Source organism: Mobula birostris, chromosome 30 (assembly GCF_030028105.1).
Source record: "Mobula birostris isolate sMobBir1 chromosome 30, sMobBir1.hap1, whole genome shotgun sequence".
NCBI lineage: Eukaryota > Metazoa > Chordata > Chondrichthyes > Myliobatiformes > Myliobatidae > Mobula > Mobula birostris.
Window position 1 is genome coordinate 38,847,122 of NC_092399.1, and position 21,936 is coordinate 38,869,057.

General features: G+C 44.7%; 1 protein-coding gene across 1 annotated transcript in view; it reads left to right on the top strand.

Moving 5' to 3' along the window:
• Positions 1–21,936, top strand: part of LOC140190525 (adhesion G protein-coupled receptor B2-like) — a 1,142,782-nt gene that overhangs the window by 888,648 nt on the left and 232,198 nt on the right. The window contains exon 19 of the mRNA XM_072247176.1: positions 9,222–9,324. Coding sequence (XP_072103277.1) covers positions 9,222–9,324 — 103 coding nt within the window. The remainder of the gene's footprint in view (positions 1–9,221; positions 9,325–21,936) is intronic.

Here is a 21,936-nt window from a genome sequence, read left to right on the forward strand (position 1 = left end):
ATAGTAACTGAAATACTCCTGCAGTCACACAGTAACTGAAATGCTCCTGCACCTGCACAGTAACTGAAATACTCCTGCAGTCACACTGTAAATGAAATACTCCTGCACCCACACAGTAATTGAAATACTCCTGCAGTCACACAGTAACTGAAATACTCCTGCAGTCACACAGTAAATGAAATACTCCTGCACCCACACAGTAATTGAAATACTCCTCCAGTCACACAGTAACTGAAATGCTCCTGCACCTACACAGTAACTGAAATGCCCCTGCACCCACACAGTAACTGAAATACTCCTGCAGTCACACAGTAATTGAAATACTTCTGCAGTCACACAGTAAATGAAATACTCCTCCACCCACACAGTAAATGAAATACTCCTGCAGACACATAGTAACTGAAATACTCCCGCACCCACAGAGTAACTGAAATACTCCTGCAGACACACAGTAACTGAAATACTCCTGCAGTCACACAGTAACTGAATTACTCCTGCAGACACACAGTAACTGAAATACTCCTGCACCCACACAGTAACAGAAACACTCCTGCAGTCACACAGTAACTGAAATACTCCTGCAGACACACAGTAACTGAAATACTCCTGCAGACGCATAGTAACTGAAATACTCCTGCACCCACACAGTAACAGAAACACTCCTGCAGTCACACAGTAACTGAAATATTCCTGCACCCACACAGTAACTGAAATACTCCTGCAGTCACACAGTAACTGAAATACTCCTGCACCCACACAGTAAATGAAATACTCCTGCAGTCACACAGTAAATGAAATACTCCTGCACCCACACAGTAACTGAAATACTCCTGCAGTCACACAGTTTACTGAAATACTCCTGCACCCACCCAGTAACTGAAATGCTGCTGCAGACACATAGTAACTGAAATACTCCTGCAGTCACATAGTAACTGAAATACTCCTGCAGTCACACAGTAACTGAAATACTCCTGCACCCACACAGTAACTGAAATGCTGCTGCAGTCACATAGTAACTGAAATACTCCTGCACCCACACAGTAACTGAAATACTCCTGCAGTCACATAGTAACTGAAATACTCCTGCAGTCACACAGTAACTGAAATACTCCTGCAGTCACACAGCTTACTGAAATACTCCTGCAGTCACACAGTAACTGAAATACTCCTGCACCCACACAGTAACTGAAATGCTGCTGCAGACACATAGTAACTGAGATACTCCCGCACCCACACAGTAACTGAAATACTCCTGCAGACACATAGTAACTGAAATACTCCTGCAGTCACACAGTAACTGAAATACTCCCGCACCCACACATTAACTGAAATAGTCCTGCAGTCACACAGTAACTGAAATACTCCCGCACCCAGACAGTAACTGAAATACTCCTGCACCCACACAGTAACTGAAATACTCCTGCAGTCACACAGTAACTGAAATACTCCTGCAGACACACAGTAACTGAAATGCCCCTGAACCCGCACAGTAACTGAAATACTCCTGCAGTCACACTGTAAATGAAATACTCCTGCACCCACACAGTAATTGAAATACTCCTGCAGTCACACAGTAACTGAAATACTCCTGCAGTCACACAGTAAATGAAATACTCCTGCACCCACACAGTAATTGAAATACTCCTCCAGTCACACAGTAACTGAAATGCTCCTGCACCTACACAGTAACTGAAATGCCCCTGCACCCACACAGTAACTGAAATACTCCTGCAGTCACACAGTAATTGAAATACTTCTGCAGTCACACAGTAAATGAAATACTCCTCCACCCACACAGTAAATGAAATACTCCTGCAGACACATAGTAACTGAAATACTCCCGCACCCACAGAGTAACTGAAATACTCCTGCAGACACACAGTAACTGAAATACTCCTGCAGTCACACAGTAACTGAATTACTCCTGCAGACACACAGTAACTGAAATACTCCTGCACCCACACAGTAACAGAAACACTCCTGCAGTCACACAGTAACTGAAATACTCCTGCAGACACACAGTAACTGAAATACTCCTGCAGACGCATAGTAACTGAAATACTCCTGCACCCACACAGTAACAGAAACACTCCTGCAGTCACACAGTAACTGAAATATTCCTGCACCCACACAGTAACTGAAATACTCCTGCAGTCACACAGTAAATGAAATACTCCTGCAGTCACACAGTAAATGAAATACTCCTGCACCCACACAGTAACTGAAATACTCCTGCAGTCACACAGTAACTGAAATACTCCTGCACCCACACAGTAAATGAAATACTCCTGCAGTCACACAGTAAATGAAATACTCCTGCACCCACACAGTAACTGAAATACTCCTGCAGTCACACAGTTTACTGAAATACTCCTGCACCCACCCAGTAACTGAAATGCTGCTGCAGACACATAGTAACTGAAATACTCCTGCAGTCACATAGTAACTGAAATACTCCTGCAGTCACACAGTAACTGAAATACTCCTGCACCCACACAGTAACTGAAATGCTGCTGCAGTCACATAGTAACTGAAATACTCCTGCACCCACACAGTAACTGAAATACTCCTGCAGTCACATAGTAACTGAAATACTCCTGCAGTCACACAGTAACTGAAATACTCCTGCAGTCACACAGGTTACTGAAATACTCCTGCAGTCACACAGTAACTGAAATACTCCTGCACCCACACAGTAACTGAAATGCTGCTGCAGACACATAGTAACTGAGATACTCCCTCACCCACACAGTAACTGAAATACTCCTGCAGACACATAGTAACTGAAATACTCCTGCAGTCACACAGTAACTGAAATACTCCCGCACCCACACATTAACTGAAATAGTCCTGCAGTCACACAGTAACTGAAATACTCCCGCACCCAGACAGTAACTGAAATACTCCTGCACCCACACAGTAACTGAAATACTCCTGCAGTCACACAGTAACTGAAATACTCCTGCAGACACACAGTAACTGAAATGCCCCTGAACCCGCACAGTAACTGAAATACTCCTGCAGTCACACAGTAACTGAAATACTCCTGCACCCACACAGTAACTGAAATACTCCTGCAGACACACAGTAACTGAAATACTCCTGCAGACACACAGTAACTGAAATACTCCTGCAGTCACACAGTAACTGAATTACTCCTGCAGACACATAGTAACTGAAATACTCCTGCAGTCACACAGTAACTGAAATACTCCTGCAGTCACACAGTAACTAAAATACTCCTGCAGTCGCACTGTAAATGAAATACTCCTGCAGTCACACAGTAACTGAAATACTCCTGCAGTCACACAGTAACTGAAATACTCCTGCAGTCACATAGTAACTGAAATACTCCTGCAGTCACACATTAACTGAAATACTCCTGCAGTCACACAGTAACTGAAATACTCCTGCAGTCACACAGTAACTGAAATACTTCCACAGTCACACAGTAACTGAAATACTTCCACAGTCACACATTAACTGAAATACTCCCGCACCCACACAGTAACTGAAATACTCCTGCAGTCACACAGTAACTGAAATACTCCTGCAGTCACATAGTAACTAAAACTCTCTTGCAGTCACACAGTAACTGAAATGCCCCTGCACCCTCACAGTAACTGAAATACTCCTGCAGTCACACAGTAACTGAAATACTTCCACAGTCACACAGTAACTAAAATACTCCTGCACCCACACAGTAACTGAAATACCCCTGCACCCACACAGTAACTGAAATACTTTTGCACACACACAGTAACTGAAATACTCCTGTAGTCACACAGTAACTGAAATACTCCTGCTGGCACACAGTAACTGAAATACACCTGCAGACACCCAGTAACTGAAACACTCCTGCAGACACACAGTAACTGAAATACTCCTGCAGTCAGACAGTAACTGAAATACTCCTGCAGTCAGACAGTAACAGAAACACTCCTGCAGTCACACAGTAACTGAAATGCTCCTGCACCTACACAGTAACTGAAATACTCCTGCAGTCACACAGTAACTGAAATGCCCCTGAACCCACACAGTAACTGAAATACTCCTGCAGTCACACAGTAACTGAAATACTCCTGCAGTCACACAGTAACTGAAATGCCCCTGAACCCACACAGTAACTGAAATACTCCTGCAGTCACACAGTAACTGAAATACTTCCACAGTCACACAGTAACTAAAATACTCCTGCACCCACACAGTAACTGAAATACCCCTGCACCCACACAGTAACTGAAATACTTTTGCACACACACAGTAACTGAAATACTCCTGTAGTCACAAAGTAACTGAAATACTCCTGCTGGCACACAGTAACTGAAATACTCCTGCAGACACCCAGTAACTGAAACACTCCTGCAGACACACAGTAACTGAAATACTCCTGCAGTCAGACAGTAACTGAAATACTCCTGCAGTCAGGCAGTAACAGAAACACTCCTGCAGTCACACAGTAACTGAAATGCTCCTGCACCTACACAGTAACTGAAATACTCCTGCAGTCACACAGTAACTGAAATGCCCCTGAACCCACACAGTAACTGAAATACTCCTGCAGTCACACAGTAACTGAAATACTCCTGCAGTCACACAGTAACTGAAATGCCCCTGAACCCACACAGTAACTGAAATACTCCTGCAGTCACACAGTAACTGAAATACTCCTGCAGTCACACAGTAAATGAAATACTCCTGCACCCACACAGTAACTGAAATACTCCTGCAGTCGCACTGTAAATGAAATACTCCTGCACCCACACAGTAACTGAAATACTCCTGCAGTCGCACTGTAAATGAAATACTCCTGCAGTCGCACAGTAACTGAAATACTCCTGCACCCACACAGTAACTGAAATACTCCTGCAGACACACAGTAACTGAAATACTCCTGCAGTCACACAGTAACTGAAATACTCCTGCAGTCACACAGTAACTGAAATACTCCTGCAGTCACACAGTAACTGAAATACTCCTGCAGTCACACAGTAACTGAAATACTCTTGCCCTATTAACCGTTCTTGCTCCACTACTGGAATAAAGGCAGGGAAGGAAAAGTTTACGAAACATGAAGTTTTTCTTGTTACATTGTATTTCATTATACCCTTCAATTAATGAAACAAATCAAAAAGACATGATTTATCAATTTTCATTCTAAATATTTACCCTATGCACATTGCAAAAATACAATTTAAGCGTGCACCGTTTTCAGTCCGTGTGAAAATATCCTCTCAGACCCATGGTTGGACTCTGCAGCTGTAAAATAAATGGTGGGAATGTTGATGTCTGCTATGATCTCAAAGGCACACACTCATCCATACAGATAATGATGAAATCGGTGACAACTGCAACATATTCAGATCCAATGGTGATCCCTGGATATGGTCCATAAATTATTGTAAGTGCTTCTCCACCTCCCTTGACCATACCCTCATGGTCCTCACCTTTGGTGCCTTTGTGCTCAGTCTCTGCCTGTACACCAGGAGTAGAAGTACAGCCAAATAATCAGACTTACCAAAGTGCATTTGTGGGATGGCACTTTAAATGTTCTTGATGATGATTTAACAGTGGTCAATTGTGTTGACTCCTCTGATTCCATTGGTGACATGTGGTGGTAGTAGGTTAGAGACAACTTGGAGATCCCACAGTGATTGCGAAGACAGCATGTTGCACTGCATATGACTGTTGATCACATACTCAGCTCTTCCAGTGCTAGCTTGACGTTGTCCCGTGCTGGAACGTACATCCCAGCCAGGATGATGCTGGGAAACTCCTTCAGTAGAGGAGAAGATGACGATGCGACGCAGCGCGGGCGGCCTCTCCGGTGATGAATATCTGTTATCTGTCAAGTAGGATGCCGTGAACAATTCTGATTTGATGGAGGCAGACGTGAGAGCACAGAGGAACATCTGGTGAGACTTCTGAAATGCCTGTTTCGCTGCCACCGCTACTGTGTGATCCGAAATCTCCAGAGGGGAAGGCCCCGAGTCCTCGTCTTTGCTTATTGCTTGGCGGCCGGGGACAGGGTCAAAGCCCCTGGCAGAGATGGTGCTCAGTACTCAGTGTCGGAGGGCTGGTTGGAGGCTCGAAGTTTTCGGACGGACTCAGAGTCGGGTGCTTCCAGGATGTTGCATCGGCAAGTTTATGGCGCTGGAAGCTCATGGCAGGGAGAGTTTCTCCTTTCTACCATCTGCGTGAGATGTTGGGGCTATCGGGACTTTGAGACTTTTTTTTTAACTGTGCCCATGGTCTGCTCTTTATCAAATTAGGGTATTGCTTTGCACTGTTGTAACTATATGTTATAATTATGTGGTTTTTGTCAGTTTTAGTCTTGGTCTGTCTTGTGTTTCTGTGATATCATACTGGAGGAACATTGTATCATTTTTTAATGCATGCATTTCTAAATGACAATAAACGAAGACTTAGTGTCCCCCTAATCTAAATGGTAACACTTAACTGATGGATGTTCCAGCTCAGAGGAGCAGAACTGAAACAGAACTTCCATATCTTGCACCATGATGAGTTAACCCATGAAGTAAACACCACAATCTCTGCCTTTACCTGACATCACTGTCTCTCCAATGCAATGGAAGGTGAAGCCCTCGGGCTATGTCTGGAATGCTGGGGAGGAACCATGTCTCCGTGAAACAGAGTACATACCACTTCTTGATGTCTCTCTGGTACAGCAATCTTGGTCTGAGAGCTTCAATTTTACTTTCCAGAGACTGACACTAGTCAGGAGAATGGTAGCGAGTCTCAGGGCCCTGTGTTTCAGCTTTATCTGCAGCCCAGCCCGGTTACCCTGTTTTCTTAAAGGGGAAACTGCACTTGCTCCTTCGGTGGTCTGTAATCTAGAGTCCGCTGATTTTGAAGATCAATAGATTTTTTGGATGTTTTTAAATGATGTTCCTTACTGAAGTACCTATGGGTGTGAGTGGAGATGTCAGCTGTGGTAGCCCTAAATGGGAATATTTGATGATTCACTTTAGAGCTGCAGACGAGTTGCCACTCTCTGGCATCAATTTGAAGAAAGGCAACAAGGATAAAACATAAACAACAGGAATTCTGCAGATGCTGGAAATTCAAGCAACACACATCAAAGTTGCTGGTGAACGCAGCAGGCCAGGCAGCATCTCTAGGAAGAGGTACAGTCGACGTTTCAAGCCGAGACCCTTCGTCAGGACTAACTGGTCTCGGCCTGAAACGTCGACTGTACCTCTTCCTAGAGATGCTGCCTGGCCTGCTGCGTTCACCAGCAACTTTGAAGGATAAAACATTGTCCTTTCATTGGAGATTGAGATAAATTTGTCTAACAGCTCATCTATCTCAATTACTCATACACCTCATTTCCCTTGAGAATGAATAGAAAAACAAGTCAAAAATCTATTTAATGTGACCAAACTGCATAAAAATTATGAGCGCATAGAAATGACGAATGCGACAGTCTTTTTCCCAGGGTTGTGGAATACAAATCTGAGAGGAAACTTTTTCATGCGGAGAGTAGCCAATACATGGAATGGATTTCCAGAGGAAATGGGTGAAGCAGGTACTTTAACAACATTTGAAAGACACTTGGAAGGTACGTGGGTGGGATTGTTTCAGGAGTAGTATGGGCCAAATGTAGGCAAATGGATCTAGCTCATGTGTCAGTTTTAGTTGGCATAGACAAATTAGGCTGGATGATGCAATGACAGGATAAAATGCCCATCATGATAGCTAAATTATGGAATTATAAGCAGAATGCCAGTTGAACTGTGTTTCCAACTATCCCCATGCCATTCTGCATTGGAGACACACTCTATAAACATCACTTCAGCTTGATGTTTCTTTCTGCATTTTATTATCCAGTACTCTTTTGGCCAACATCCTCTCCTCCATCCTCTATAACATCAGTGTATCCACATCCAATTGTCATCTTATCCCACATCATGTTCAACTTCCTCAGCTACAAGAGCTTCAACAGTAAAGTAAAAAGGAAAAGATGAGCAAAGAGTATGTTGTTCTTCTACATACAGAGGTGACGTAATTTGTAATATGACACAAGGAATGGCACAAGAATTAAACAGCTGTTTTCCATGTCTTCATGGAAGAAGGCACAAAGCACCACCAGAACTTCCTCTGCTACGAGCTTCCTATCCTTTATACATTGCAAGACTCCATAGACAAAAAGGAGGTACTTGATGCTTTAGTGAGCTTACAGTTGCATGCATCACAAGGACTGGGTGGACTTTATCCCAGGCTGCCACTGGAGGTATGGCAAATTGGATTGAATACCTTGAAGAGGTAACAAATTGTATTGATGTCAGCAAGATTTGTATGGACTTTAGTTTGGCCTTTGATAATGTCACACATGGGAGAATGGGTTAAAGAGTTAGGGCTCATAGGATCCATGGCAAATTGGCAAAACAGATCCAAAATTGCTTGGTAATAAGAGACAGGGAGAGATGATAGAGCGTTAATAGCCTGCATTTTGTACTATCACTTCTGGCCAAATGGAAAGTGACTTGAACCTAACCTTTCATTTGTTTCCTTTCAGATAAGAATCTAAATGGTGTAAAAGTACAAGAAAATCCAATGGCATTTAGTCAATAAAACTAAGAATAAATATTAGCAAACCCATGAAAAAATGAACACAATGGGTCAGTAATAGAAAAGCAGAAATGTAATGTACAATATCAAATATTATATTCAGTTCTATACTTAACATTATCAGCAATAAGGTCCACAAATGACTTACAAAGAGTAAAACAGGAAAATCTTACTTTCTGAAAAATTAGCAGCATAGGGCTCTTTCTTGAGAATAAAAATTACCTCTGAATTTTTTACAATTATGAAGTAGTTTAGTAGAATAGACTTTTTAATAATAGCACAATGCAGAATCCAAACTAAAGCCCATGGATAGAAATCAATCACGAATAAATTCATTAAGAAACTCAAGGAAGCCTCCACAAAGGGAATGTGCATGTGTAGTTGATGTGAACAAGACAGATATATTAATAGGATACTAAATTATGCAGCTCTGTCAATGAGTGTGCACTCATAATAAGATGTATTGACAGTGTTGAATGAAATTGTGTGGAATGGACCTGATGGGCCATATTAGAAGTTCTAAGTGATTTTAAGTATATGCTCAACTGCACAGATGTTTATAGCTGAAGAATAGCACAATGTATTTATATGTAAATCATTTGATTTGCTTTTCCATTATGTTTCCACAGATTCATAAAATCAGAACGATCCATTATACTACTCAACTTCTGCTTATCTATAATGGCATCAAACATCCTGATTTTGGTTGGTCAAACACAGATACACAGCAAGGTAAGAGCAACCAAGAGCATTTGGATGTGGAGAAGCAAGAGATAACTTATGGAGAAGAGCTCACCAAAATAATGAAAGAAAATGATGTCAAAATTCAGAGGTTTATTCAAATTTGAACTTTTTGGGTAAGTGGCGTTTTGGGCTCTTAGAACATATTATACTCATTTACAAGTAAGAGCCAAGTTTGAGCTACAATTTCAAGTTAATGTCTGAAATATCAGCTTCAGGAATGAAGAGCAGTCAGCTCATGGGCAAGCTTTAGAAATGTTGAGTGATTTTTTGAAACTTACAGTGGGTTGTAATGCTGGCAGGAAAAAATCAGCTGCCTATTATCTAGCCTTCCTGATGAGGTTAATGAGAAATCTGTCAGGGTGCATGAAGAGGAGCTACTGTCAGTTTTTCACTTCACCACATGTGTCAGTTACATTCATGTTTTCTTGGAGTGATGCTGAGATAAGCTGCAAGATTTGGACTTTAATTTTAACAGTCAATGCATTTATTTTGGTACATACTGACCATTTTTTGTTGCAGTGACATGTAATTTAACTTCAATGACATGGTGTTCTATGCCTATACAAGACTTAATAACATATCATTCTTCATTCCTTCTGAGTTGATGGGAGTATTCAGTGGACTATATAATTATTCCCTAGCAAGCAATTTATTATGATTCAACAATTTTTGTTAAACCTCATATATACTTATCCATATACAGCATTGAATGAAACTGAAGTAATTATGTGCAATGTATCACAAAGCTGGGAAGATAGAGGATTGTGAAGCTTTTAAAACTTGCAGAAGGAAACTAAGATGCATCATGAAAGGAAGCTGGCGACTAATATCAAAGAAGATACTAAAAGCTTTTTCAAGTATATAAAAGGTAAAAGAGAGTTGAGGGTAGATATAGGACCAATAGAAAATGACACTGGAGATATTGTAATGAGAGACGCAGAGATGGCAGAGGAACTGAATGCGTATTTTGCATCAGCCTTTACAGTGGAAGACATCTGCAGTATACCGGACATCCAAGAGTGTCAGGGAGGTGAAGTTTGTGCAGTGAAAATTACAATTAAGAAGGTGCTCAGGAAGCTTAATGGTCTGAGGGTGAATAAATCTCTAGGACCTGAGGAAATGTACCTTGGGTTCTGCAGGAAGTAGCTGGAGAGATTGCGGAGGCATTAACAATGATCCTTCAAAAATCAAGAGTCCGGCAATGTACTGGATGACTGGAAAATTGCAAGTGTTACTCCGCTATTTAAGAAGCATGGGAGGCAGCAGAAAGGAAACTATAGACCTGTTAGCATGACATCAGTGGTTGGGAAGTTATTGGATTTGATTGTTAGGGATGAAATTACAGAGTACTTGGAGGCACATGACAAGACAAGCCAAAGCCATCATGGTTTCCTGAAAGGAAAATCCTACCTGACTAACCTACTGCAATTTTTTGAGGAAATTACAAGCAAAGTAGACAAAGGAGATGCAGTAGATGTGGTATGCTTGGATTTTCAGTTGGCCTTTGACAAGGTGCTACACATGAGGCAGCTTAGCAAAATAAGAGCTCATGGCATTACAGGGGAGTTACTAGCATGGATGTAGCATTGGCTGATCAGCAGAAAACAGAGAGTGGGAATAAAGGGATCCTATTCTGGCTGGCTGCCGGTTACCAGGGGAGTTCCACAGGCGTCGGTGTTGGGACTGCTGCTTTTCACAATATATGTCAATGATTTGGACTATGGGATTAATGGATTTATGGCTAAATTTGCTAATGATACAAAGATAGGTGGAGGAGCGGGTAGTGTTTAGGAAACAGGGAGCCTGCAGAGAGACTTAGATAGTTTAGAGGAATGGGCAAAGAAGTGGCAAATGAAATCCAACGTTGGAAAGTGTATGGTCATGCACTTTGTTGGAAGAAATAAACGGGCAGACTATTATTTACATAGGGAGAGAATTCAAAATGCAGAGGTGCAAAGGGACTTGGGAGTCCTTGTGCAGGATACCCTAAAGGTTAACCTCCAAGTTGAGTTGGTGGTGAAGAAGGCAAATGCAATATTGGCATTCATTTCTGGAGGTATAGAATATAAGGGCAAGGATGTGATGTTGAGGCTCTATAAGGCATTCATGAGACCACACTTAGAGTATTGTGTGTAGTTTTGGACTCCTTATTTTAGAAAGGATATTCTGGCATTGGAGAGATCAGAGAAGATTCACGAGAATGATTCCAGGAATGAAAGGGATACCGTATGACGAATGTCTGGCAGTTCTTGAGCTGTATTCCCTGGTGTTCAGGAGAATGAGGGGGGATCTCATTTTGAATGTTAAAAGGCCTGAACAGATTAGATATGGCAAAGTTATTTCCCATGGTACCGGAGTCCAGGACAAGAGAGCTCGACTTCAGGATTAAAGGACGTCTATTTAGAAGAGAGATGCAGAGAAATTACTTTAGTCAGAGGGTGGTAAATCTGTGGAATTTGTTGCCATGAGCAGCTGTGGAGGCCAATCATAGGGTGCATTTAAGGCACAGATAGTTAGGTTCTTGATTAGCTAGGGCATCAAAGAGTATGGGGTGAAAGCAGGGGAGTGGGGATGACTGGAAGAATTGGATCAGCCCATGATGAAATGGTCTGCTTCTGCTCCTATATCTAATGGTCTTGTGGCCTTAAGCTTGGCCAGTATATTCCAGCAATTCTGCTCCACTTAGATCTCTTCACATCCTTCACAACCCTATTGGCAACTATCTCTGTTCTCTCCCGTTTAATATATTTAAGTCGCCTCTCCTCATGTGCATCCGCACCCTGCATCAATGTGGAGTAAGCTTCATGTGTTCACCATCCTCTGGGTGATGTTCCTTTCTCAATTCTATGTTTGATTTGTTCATTATCCTGTTTATCTAATGGCCTTATGTTGGCGCGTGGCCAAGTGGTTAAGGCGTTCGTCTAGTGATCTAAAGGTCACTAGTTCGAGACTTGGCTGAGACAATGTTTTGTGTCCTTGAGCAAGGTACTTAACCACACATTGCTCTGCGACGACACCGGTGCCAAGTTGTGTGGGTCCTAATGCGGTGGCGTGGAGAAGGGAGACTTGCAGCATGAGCAACTGCCGGTCTTCCATACAAACTTGCCCAGGCCTGCGCCCTGGAAACCTTCCAAGGCATAAATCCATGGTCTCACGAGACTAACGGATGCCTATATAAAAATGGCCTTAAGTCTTGCTTTTCCCCACAAGTAGAAAATCTTGGTTAAAAAATCCATTTGAAACATATTTAGCACAGGGGACAACAGACACGATATGCCAGAGAAACTCAACAGGTAAGGCAGTATCTGTGGAGAGAAACAAACAGTTAACTTTATGAACTGAGAGTCTTCATTATATATCTCTTCAAGGTAATAATCGGCTGAAGAAGTTTCCCTCCTCTAGTCCTGAAATGGCATCTGTCCATTTCCCTCCATAGATACTGCCTGGTCTGCTGCGTTCCTCCAGCACTTTCAGAATCAGAATCAGGTTTAACAGCATTGGCATGTTGTTGTTCGTCCTTCGTAGTCAAAGATGACCATGGCTTCAAAGTCAAATGGGAGATTGGTGGCTGTGGGTCCGGAGGTGACTGATGAGGCCAATCCGGGCCCTGAAGGCTCGCCCACATGTGGGACACAAGTGTGGGTGCTGTCGTGGCAGTGGATGCTGCTCGGGCCTTGCGCACAGCACGCTTTCGTTGCGCCTCGATGATGCGCCTGACTTCAGCTGCACGGGCTCCTGTGGTGATCTTGCTGCGCCAAGCTGGACGGTCGAGGGCAAGCGTCTCCCACGTGTTGATGTTGACACCCAGGCCTTTGAGGGACGCTTTCAGGCAGTCTTTGTAACGTTTCTTCTGCCCCGCGACTGAGCGCTTGCCCTGTCACAGTTCTCCGTACAGCAGCTGCTTAGGCAATCGGCTGTCTGGCATTCTGACCACATGTCCAGCCCACCTGGCTTGGGCTTTCAGCAGGAGGGTGTAGACGCTGCAGAGCCCAGCTCGTTCCAGGATTTCCGTGTCGGGGACTTTGTCCTGCCACCTGATGTGGAGGAGTCTGCGGAGACAGCTCAGGTGAAAGTGGTTGAGCTGTTTGGCGTGTCTGCTGTAGACAGTCCAGGTCTCACTGGTGTAAAGGAGGGTGGTAAGGACCACTGCACAGTAGACCTTCAGCTTGGTGGTAAGGCTGAGTCCTCTCTGCTCCCAGACGTTCTCACAGAGACTCCCAAAGGCGGCGCTGGCTTTGGCAATCCTGTTGTTGACCTCAGCGTCTATGTTCACTGCGCGAGAGAGTATGCTGCCCAGGTAGGTGAAGTTGTCGACTGCCTGGAGGTTCTGGCCCTTCGCCGTGATGCGCGGCTCCTGGTATGGCTTTCCTGGTGCAGGCTGGTACATAACTTCGGTCTTTTTGGTGCTGATAGTGAGACCGCAGTTGTCGCAGGCTTGTGAGAAGCAGTCCATTTCACGCTGCATCTCCTGCTCTGTGCTGGCATTGAGTGCGCAGTCATCAGCAAACAACAAGTCTCTGATGACAGTCTCTTGCACCTTTGTAACTGCCTGCAGGCGCCTAAGGTTGAACACCCTGCCGTCAGTCCTGTATCTGACGTGGATTCCTTCTTCGTAGTTACGGAAGGCATCTGTCAGCATGGCAGAGAATACCATACTGAACAGAGTCAGGGCAAGAACGCAGCCTTGTTTGACTCCATTTGTCACTGGGAAGGCCTCTGACTCGTCGCCGTCATGCTGCATATTAACTTTATGGCAGCAGTACAATGAAATACATGATAAATAAATACAAGGGAGAAAACTGAGTCACATTTAGTACTATATAGATGTCTATTAAATAATTGAGTTAAAATAAATAGTGCCAAAAAGAACAAATAAAAAGAGGTGAGATGGTGTTCATGGCCTCAATGGCCATTTACAATTCAGATAGCAAAGGGAAAGAATCTGTTCCTGAATTGCTGGGTGTGTGCCTTCAGGCTTCTGCACCTCATGGTAACAGTGAGAAGAGGGCATGTCCTGGGTGGTGAGGATCCTTAATGACGAATGCCACCTTCCTAAGGCACCTCTCCTTGAAGATGTCTTGGATACAACTGAGGCTACAATTAACCCATGATGAAGCTGACTAATTTTACAAGTTTCTGCAACTTATTTCGATCTTCTGCAGTAGCCCCCACTCCCGATACCAGACAGTGATTCAGACCGTCAGAATGCTCTCCAGGTACATTCGTAGAAGTTTTCAAGTATTCTTTAAACAAGCCAAATCTTCTTAAACTCCATATAACCATATAACAATTACAGCACGGAAACAGGCCATCTCGGCCCTTCTAGTCCGTGCCGAACTCTTACCCTATCCTATTCCCACTGACCTGCACTCAGCCCATAACCCTCCATTCCTTTCCTGTCCATATAGCTGTCCAATTTAACTTTAAATGACAACATCGAACCTGCCTCAACCACTTCTGCTGGAAGCTCATTCCACACAGCTACCACTCTCTGAGTAAAGAAGTTCCCCCTCATGTTACCCCTAAACTTTTGTCCTCTAATTCTCAACCCATGCCCTCTTGTTTGAATCTTCCCCACTCTTAATGGAAAAAGTCTAACCACGTCAACTCTATCAATCCCCCTCATAATTTTAAACTCCAAAGAATAAAGACCCAACTTGTTCAACCTTTCTCTGTAACTTAGGAGATGACACCCAGGTAACATTCTAGTAAATCTTCTCTGTACTCTCTCAATTTTGTTGATATCTTTCCTATAATTCGGTGACCAGAACTGTACACAATACTCCAAATTTAGCCTTACCAATGCCTTATACAATTTCAATATTACATCCCAACTCCTATACTCAATGCTCTGATTTATAAAGGCCAGCAAACCAAAAGCTTTCTTCACCACCCTATCCACATGAGATTCCACCTTCAGGGAACTATGCACCATTATTCCTAGATCCCTCTGTTCTACTGCATTCTTCAATGCCCTACCACTTACCACGTATGTCCTATTTTGATTAGTCCTGCCTAAATGTAGCACCTCACATTTATCAGCATCAACCTCCGTCTGCCATCTTTCATCCCACTCTTCTAACTGGCCTAAATCTCTCTGCAAGCTTTGAAAACCTACTTCATTATCCACAACTCCACCTATCTTGGTATCATCTGCATACTTACTAATCCAATTTACAACCCCATCATCCAGATCATTAATATATATGACAAACAACATTGGACCCAGCACAGATCCCTGAGTCATACCACTAGACACCAGCCTCCAATCTGACACACAGTTATCCACCACTACTCTCTGGCGTCTCCCATCCAGCCACTGCTGAATCCAATTTACTACTTCGATATTAATACCTAACGATTGAACCTTCCTAACAAACCTTCCGTATGGAACCTTGTCAAAGACCTTACTGAAGTCTATATAGACAACATACACCGCTTTACCCTCGTCAACTTTCTTAGTAACCTCTTCAAAAAATTCAATAAGATTTGTCAAACACGACCTTCCACGCACAAATCCAAGTTGACTGTTCCTGATCAGACCCTGTCTATCCAGATAATTATATATACCATCTCTAAGAATACTTTCCACCAATTTACCCACCACTGACGTCAAACTCACAGCCCGATAATTGCTAGGTTTACTCTTAGAACCCTTTTTAAACAATGGAACAACAGGAGCAATACGCCAATCCTCCAACACCATCCCCATTTCTAATGACATTTGAAATATTTCTGTCAGAGCCCCTGCTATTTCCACACTAACTTCCCTCAAGGTCCTAGGGAATATCCTGCCGTGTGTGCTTACCTTTGACTGGGTGTGGTAGTTCACTGAAAAGGGCACCACTCTGGCAAATCACTGTTGGAGTTATGTCCTATGTCATGGAACTGGATAAGTGGCTATCACGTTGTGTGGTTCGGGTAACCTTGTGGAATCTACCGGTGTGTCTACCCTTGTCTGGATGGTGGTTCCTTTGAAGATGGTCCCCTTTGTGATAAGCTACTGTTGGTGATACTTCATGTGAGGATTCGGAGGACAGCGGGAAGATCGACGACACCTGTTTATTTGTTTTTCTCCTATCGTGGATTTTGCCTTGGATTACAGATATCTCCCTCAAAACAACAATAACAACTGCGCATTTGAACTGAAATGAACTTTCTTACATACCATCTTAAGACTGTAACTCTTACCACCTGAACATAGACATAGAACATAGAATAGTACAGCACATTACAGGCCCTTCGGCCCACAATGTTGTGCCGACCCTCAAACACTGCCTCCCATATAAGCCCCCAACTTAAATTCCTCCATAAACCTGTCAAGTAGTCTCTTAAATTTCACTAGTGTATCTGCCTCCACCACTGACTCAGGCAGTGCATTCCACGCACCAACCATTCTCTGAGTAAAAAGCCTTCCTCTAATATCCCCCTTGAACTTCCCACCTCTCACCTTAAAGCCATGTCCTATTGTATTGAACGCAAACAACTCCTGGGCCCTCAGAGGCTCCACCTTCCTCTCACCCCAACCCTCCCCTCTCCATTGACACCCCCAGCCTCCCCCTGCCCCCCTCTGATCCCAGCTCTCATCTGTGCCGGGTCTTTACCATCCCCTCCGACCTTCAACTGTCGGAGGCAGAACGCTCTGTTCTCAGTAAGGGCCTCATCTTTGTCCCCCTTTGCCCACACCTCAGCGAGTTCCGTGTTCGCCACGATGCGGAACTTTTCTTCCGCCGTCTCCGTCTCCGAGCCTACTTCTTCGGCAAGGGCTCTTCCACCCCCACCGATGACCCCTTCTCCCGTCGTCAACCCTCCTCTTCTTCATGGACATCCCGCTCTGGTCTTCTGCCTGCTCTGGATCTCTTTATCGCTAACTGCCGACGGGACATCAACCGTCTCAACTTCACCGCACCTTGTTCCCATTCCAACCTCACTCCTTCGGAACGCTCTGCTCTCCACTCCCTCCGCACTAATCCTAACCTTATTATTAAACCCGCCGATAAGGGGGTTGCTGTTGTAGTCTGGCGTACTGACCTCTACCTTGCCGAGGCACAGCGACAACTCGCGGATACCTCCTCTTATTTACCCCTCGATCGTGACCCGACTAAGGAGCACCAGGCCATTGTCTCCCACACCATCACCGACTATATCCACTCAGGGGATCTCCCATCCACTGCTACTAACCTTATAGTTCCCACACCCCGCACTTCCCGTTTCTACCTCCTACCCAAGATCCACAAACCTGCCTGTCCTGGCCGACCTATTGTCTCAGCTTGCTCCTGCCCCACCGAACTCATTTCTGCGTACCTCGACACGGTCTTATTCCCCCTTGTTCAATCCCTTCCGACCTATGTTCATGACACTTCTCACGCTCTTAAACTTTTCGATGATTTTAAGTCCCCTGGCCCCCACCGCTTTATTTTCACCATGGATGTCCAGTCCTTATATACTTCCATCCCCCATCAGGAAGGTCTCAAAGCTCTCCGCTTCTTTTTGGATTCCAGACCTAATCAGTTCCCCTCTACCACCACTCTGCTCCGTCTAGCGGAATTAGTCCTTACTCTTAATAATTTCTCCTCTGGCTCCTCCCACTTCCTCCAAGCTAAAGGTGTAGCTATGGGCACCTGTATGGGTCCTAGCTATGCCTGCCTTTTTGTTGGGTTTGTGGAACAATGTGTGTTCCGTGCCTATTCTGGTATCTGTCCCCCACTTTTCCTTCGCTACATCGACGACTGCATTGGCGCTGCTTCCTGTACGCATGCAGAACTCGTTGACTTTATTAACTTTGCCTCCAATTTTCACCCTGCCCTCAAGTTTACCTGGTCCATTTCCGACACCTCTCTCCCCTTTCTAGATCTTTCTGTCTCTGTCTCTGGAGACAGCTTATCCACTGATGTCTACTATAAGCCTACTGACTCTCACAGCTATCTGGACTATTCCTCTTCTCACCCTGTCTCTTGCAAAAACGCCATCCCCTTCTCGCAATTCCTCCATCTCCGCTGCATCTGCTCTCAGGATGAGGCTTTTCATTCTAGGACGAGGGAGATGTCTTCCTTTTTTAAAGAAAGGGGCTTCCCTTCCTCCACTATCAACTCTGCTCTTAAACGCATCTCCCCCATTTCACGTACATCTGCTCTCACTCCGTCCTCCCGCCACCCCACTAGGAATAGGGTTCCCCTGGTCCTCACCTACCACCCCACCAGCCTCCGGGTCCAACATATTATTCTCCATAACTTCCGCCACCTCCATCAGGATCCCACCACTAAGCACATCTTTCCCTCCCCCCCTCTCTCTGCTTTCCCCAGGGATCGCTCCCTACACAACTCCCTTGTCCATTCGTCCCCCCCATCCCTCCCCACTGATCTCCCTCCTGGCACTTATCCGTGTAAGCGGAACAAGTGCTACACATGCCCTTACACTTCCTCCCTTACCACCATTCAGGGCCCCAAACAGTCCTTCCAGGTGAGGCTACACTTCACCTGTGAGTCGACTGGGGTGATATACTGCGTCCGGTGCTCCCGATGTGGCCTTTTATATATTGGCGAGACCCGACGCAGACTGGGAGACCGCTTTGCTGAACATCTACGCTCTGTCTGCCAGAGAAAGCAGGATCTCCCAGTGGCCACACATTTTAATTCCACATCCCATTCCCATTCTGACATGTCTATCCACGGCCTCCTCTACTGTAAAGATGAAGCGACACTCAGGTTGGAGGAACAACACCTTATATTCCGTCTGGATAGCCTCCAACCTGATGGCTTGAACATCGACTTCTCTAACTTCCGTTAAGGCCCCACCTCCCCCTTGTACCCCATCTGTTACTCATTTTTATGCACACATTCTTTCTCTCACTCTCCTTTTTCTCCCTCTATCCCTCTGAATATACCTCTTGCCCATCCTCTGGGTCCCCCCCCCCCCCCCCGCCGTCTTTCTTCCCGGACCTCCTGTCCCATGATCCTCTCGTATCCCCTTTTACCTATCACCTGTCCAGCTCTTGGCTGCATCCCTCCCCCTCCTGTCTTCTCCTATCATTTTGGATCTCCCCCTCCCCCTCCAACTTTCAAATCCCTTACTCACTCTTCCTTCAGTTAGTCCTGACGAAGGGTCTCGGCCTGAAACGTCGACTGCACCTCTTCCTACAGATGCTGCTTGGCCTGCTGCGTTCACCAGCAACTTTGATGTGTGTTGCTCCTATTGTATTGAGCAGTTGTGCCCTGGGGAAGAGGCGCTGGCTATCCACTCTATCTATTCCTCTTAATATCTTGTACACCTCTATCATGTCTCCGCTCATCCTCCTTCTCTCCAAAGAGTAAAGCCCTGGCTCCCTTAATCTCTGATCATAATGCATACTCTCTAAACCAGGCAACATCCTGGTAAATCTCCTCTGTACGCTTTCCAATGCTTCCACATCCTTCCTATAGTGAGGCGAACAGAACTGGACACAGTACTCCAAGTGTGGCCTAACCAAAGTTTTATAGAGCTGCATCACTACCTCGCGACTCTTAAACTCTATCCCTCGACTTATGAAAGCTAACACCCCATAAGCTTTCTTAACTACCCTATCTACCTGTGAGGCAACTTTCAGGAATTTGTGGACATGAACCCCCAGATCCCTCTGCTCCTCCACACTACCAAGTATCCTGCCATTTGCTTTGTCCTCTGCCTTGGAGTTTGTCCTTCCAAAGTGTACCACCTCACACCTCTCCGGGTTGAACTCCATCTGCCACTTCTCAGCCCACTTCTGCATCCATTCAATGTCTCTCTGCAATCTTCGACAATCCTCTACACTATCTACAACACCACCAACCTTTGTGTCATCTGCAAACTTGCCAACCTACCCTTCTACCCCCATATCCAGGTCGTTAATAAAAATCACGAAAAGTAGAGGTCCCAGAACAGATCCTTGTGGGACACCACTAGTCACAATCCTCCAATCTGAATGTACTCCCTCCACCACCACCTTCTGTCTTCTGCAGGCAAGCCAATTCTGAAACCATGTGGCCAAACTTCCCTGGAACCCATGCCTTCTGACCTTCTGAATAAGCCTACCGTGTGGAACCTTGTCAAATGCATTACTAAAATCTGTGTAGATCACATCCACTGCACTACCCTTATCTATATGCCTGGTCACCTCCTCAAAGAGTAAGTTTGAATAAGTTTGGGAACTTTATCTATACACCTATATATGCATAACACTGCTAACTTTTGATCTCCTGGTTCAGTAACTATATTTAGTAGTTACTAATAAAGATGTTGGCACAAGGCCAAGTGGTTAAGGCATCGGTCTAGTGATCTGAAGGTCGCTAGTTCGAGCCTCAGCTGAGGCAGCGTGTTGTGTCCTTGAGCAAGGCACTTAGCCACACATTGCTCTGCGACGACACCAGTGCCAAGCTGTATCGGTCCTGGTGCTCTTCCCTTGGATAACGGTGGCGTGGAGAGGAGAGACTTGCAGCGTGGGCAACTGCTGGTATTCCATACAACCTTGCCCAGGCCTGCGCCGTGGAAACCTTTCAAGGCGCAAATCCATGGTCTCACAAGCCTAACGGATGCCTATAAAAATAAAGATAGTGGATTTTAACATCAAAACCTGATTCCAGGTGTGTTCTATTGCTGCTGATACTTTTAGTGTTGCGTACATGTAACTGGTACTTTCCGCAGGGTTGCATTACGTAACAGGTGTAATTCATGGAATGTGGCAGAAGGTTTTTTTAGATTCAGAGTCATACAGCAAGGATTCAGGCTCTTCAGGCCCATTGCCTGCACTAAGCATCAATCACACATCCACACTAACCTTGCATTCCATTCAGCACCCTCATCTCTAATTAACAGAGGAAGAATTTTCAGTGACCAGTATGACTCAGGGAGGTGGAGCACCCGAAGGAAACCCATGCTTCATGGGGAGAATGTGCAATCTCCACACAGACATCACCCAAGATGTTCTTCAAACCGATTGTCTGAGGCAGCAGTGCATTAGTGCATCACTCTGCCACCCTCAGGAAGATCATCAAGCTCCATGAATTTCCCAACTTAATTTCCAACCTTGAGGGAGGTGTGGTTTGGCATTGTCGGAGAGTCTGATGATGAGTCCTGAGGATCACACAGCTTGTGGGGACTGCAGAGGTGATTATCAGCCACATCAGAAAGTCTGGACATCAGCAGTCTTTATGGAAGGAATGTGGATTTTCTTAGTGGCAGAAATCAGCAGTCAGGGATTTGGAGAATTGGTGAGTCAGGTGATCATCAGGAAGCAGCGAGGCAATGCTAATCGATTAGTGTGGGATCAAATGAAAGTGAGTACTGGGACGTAGTTTAGTGAAATCTCAAACAAGCTGAGTGGTAGATGTCCAACAGTACTCATCATCAGTGCTCAATCAGTGCATGGTCTGACTAAAGGTTTATATATACTTCCTTTCTCTTATACTCAACAACCTACCAATAAAACCCAACATACCATATAACCTCTTTAACACCTTATACATTTGCATAGCCACTTACAGTGAAATATGTGCCTAGACCACAATATCCTTCTGTACTTCAATGTTAATAAGGAGCTAATCATAAACTGTGTACTTTATTCCTCCATTACTTCTCAAAGTGCAATAC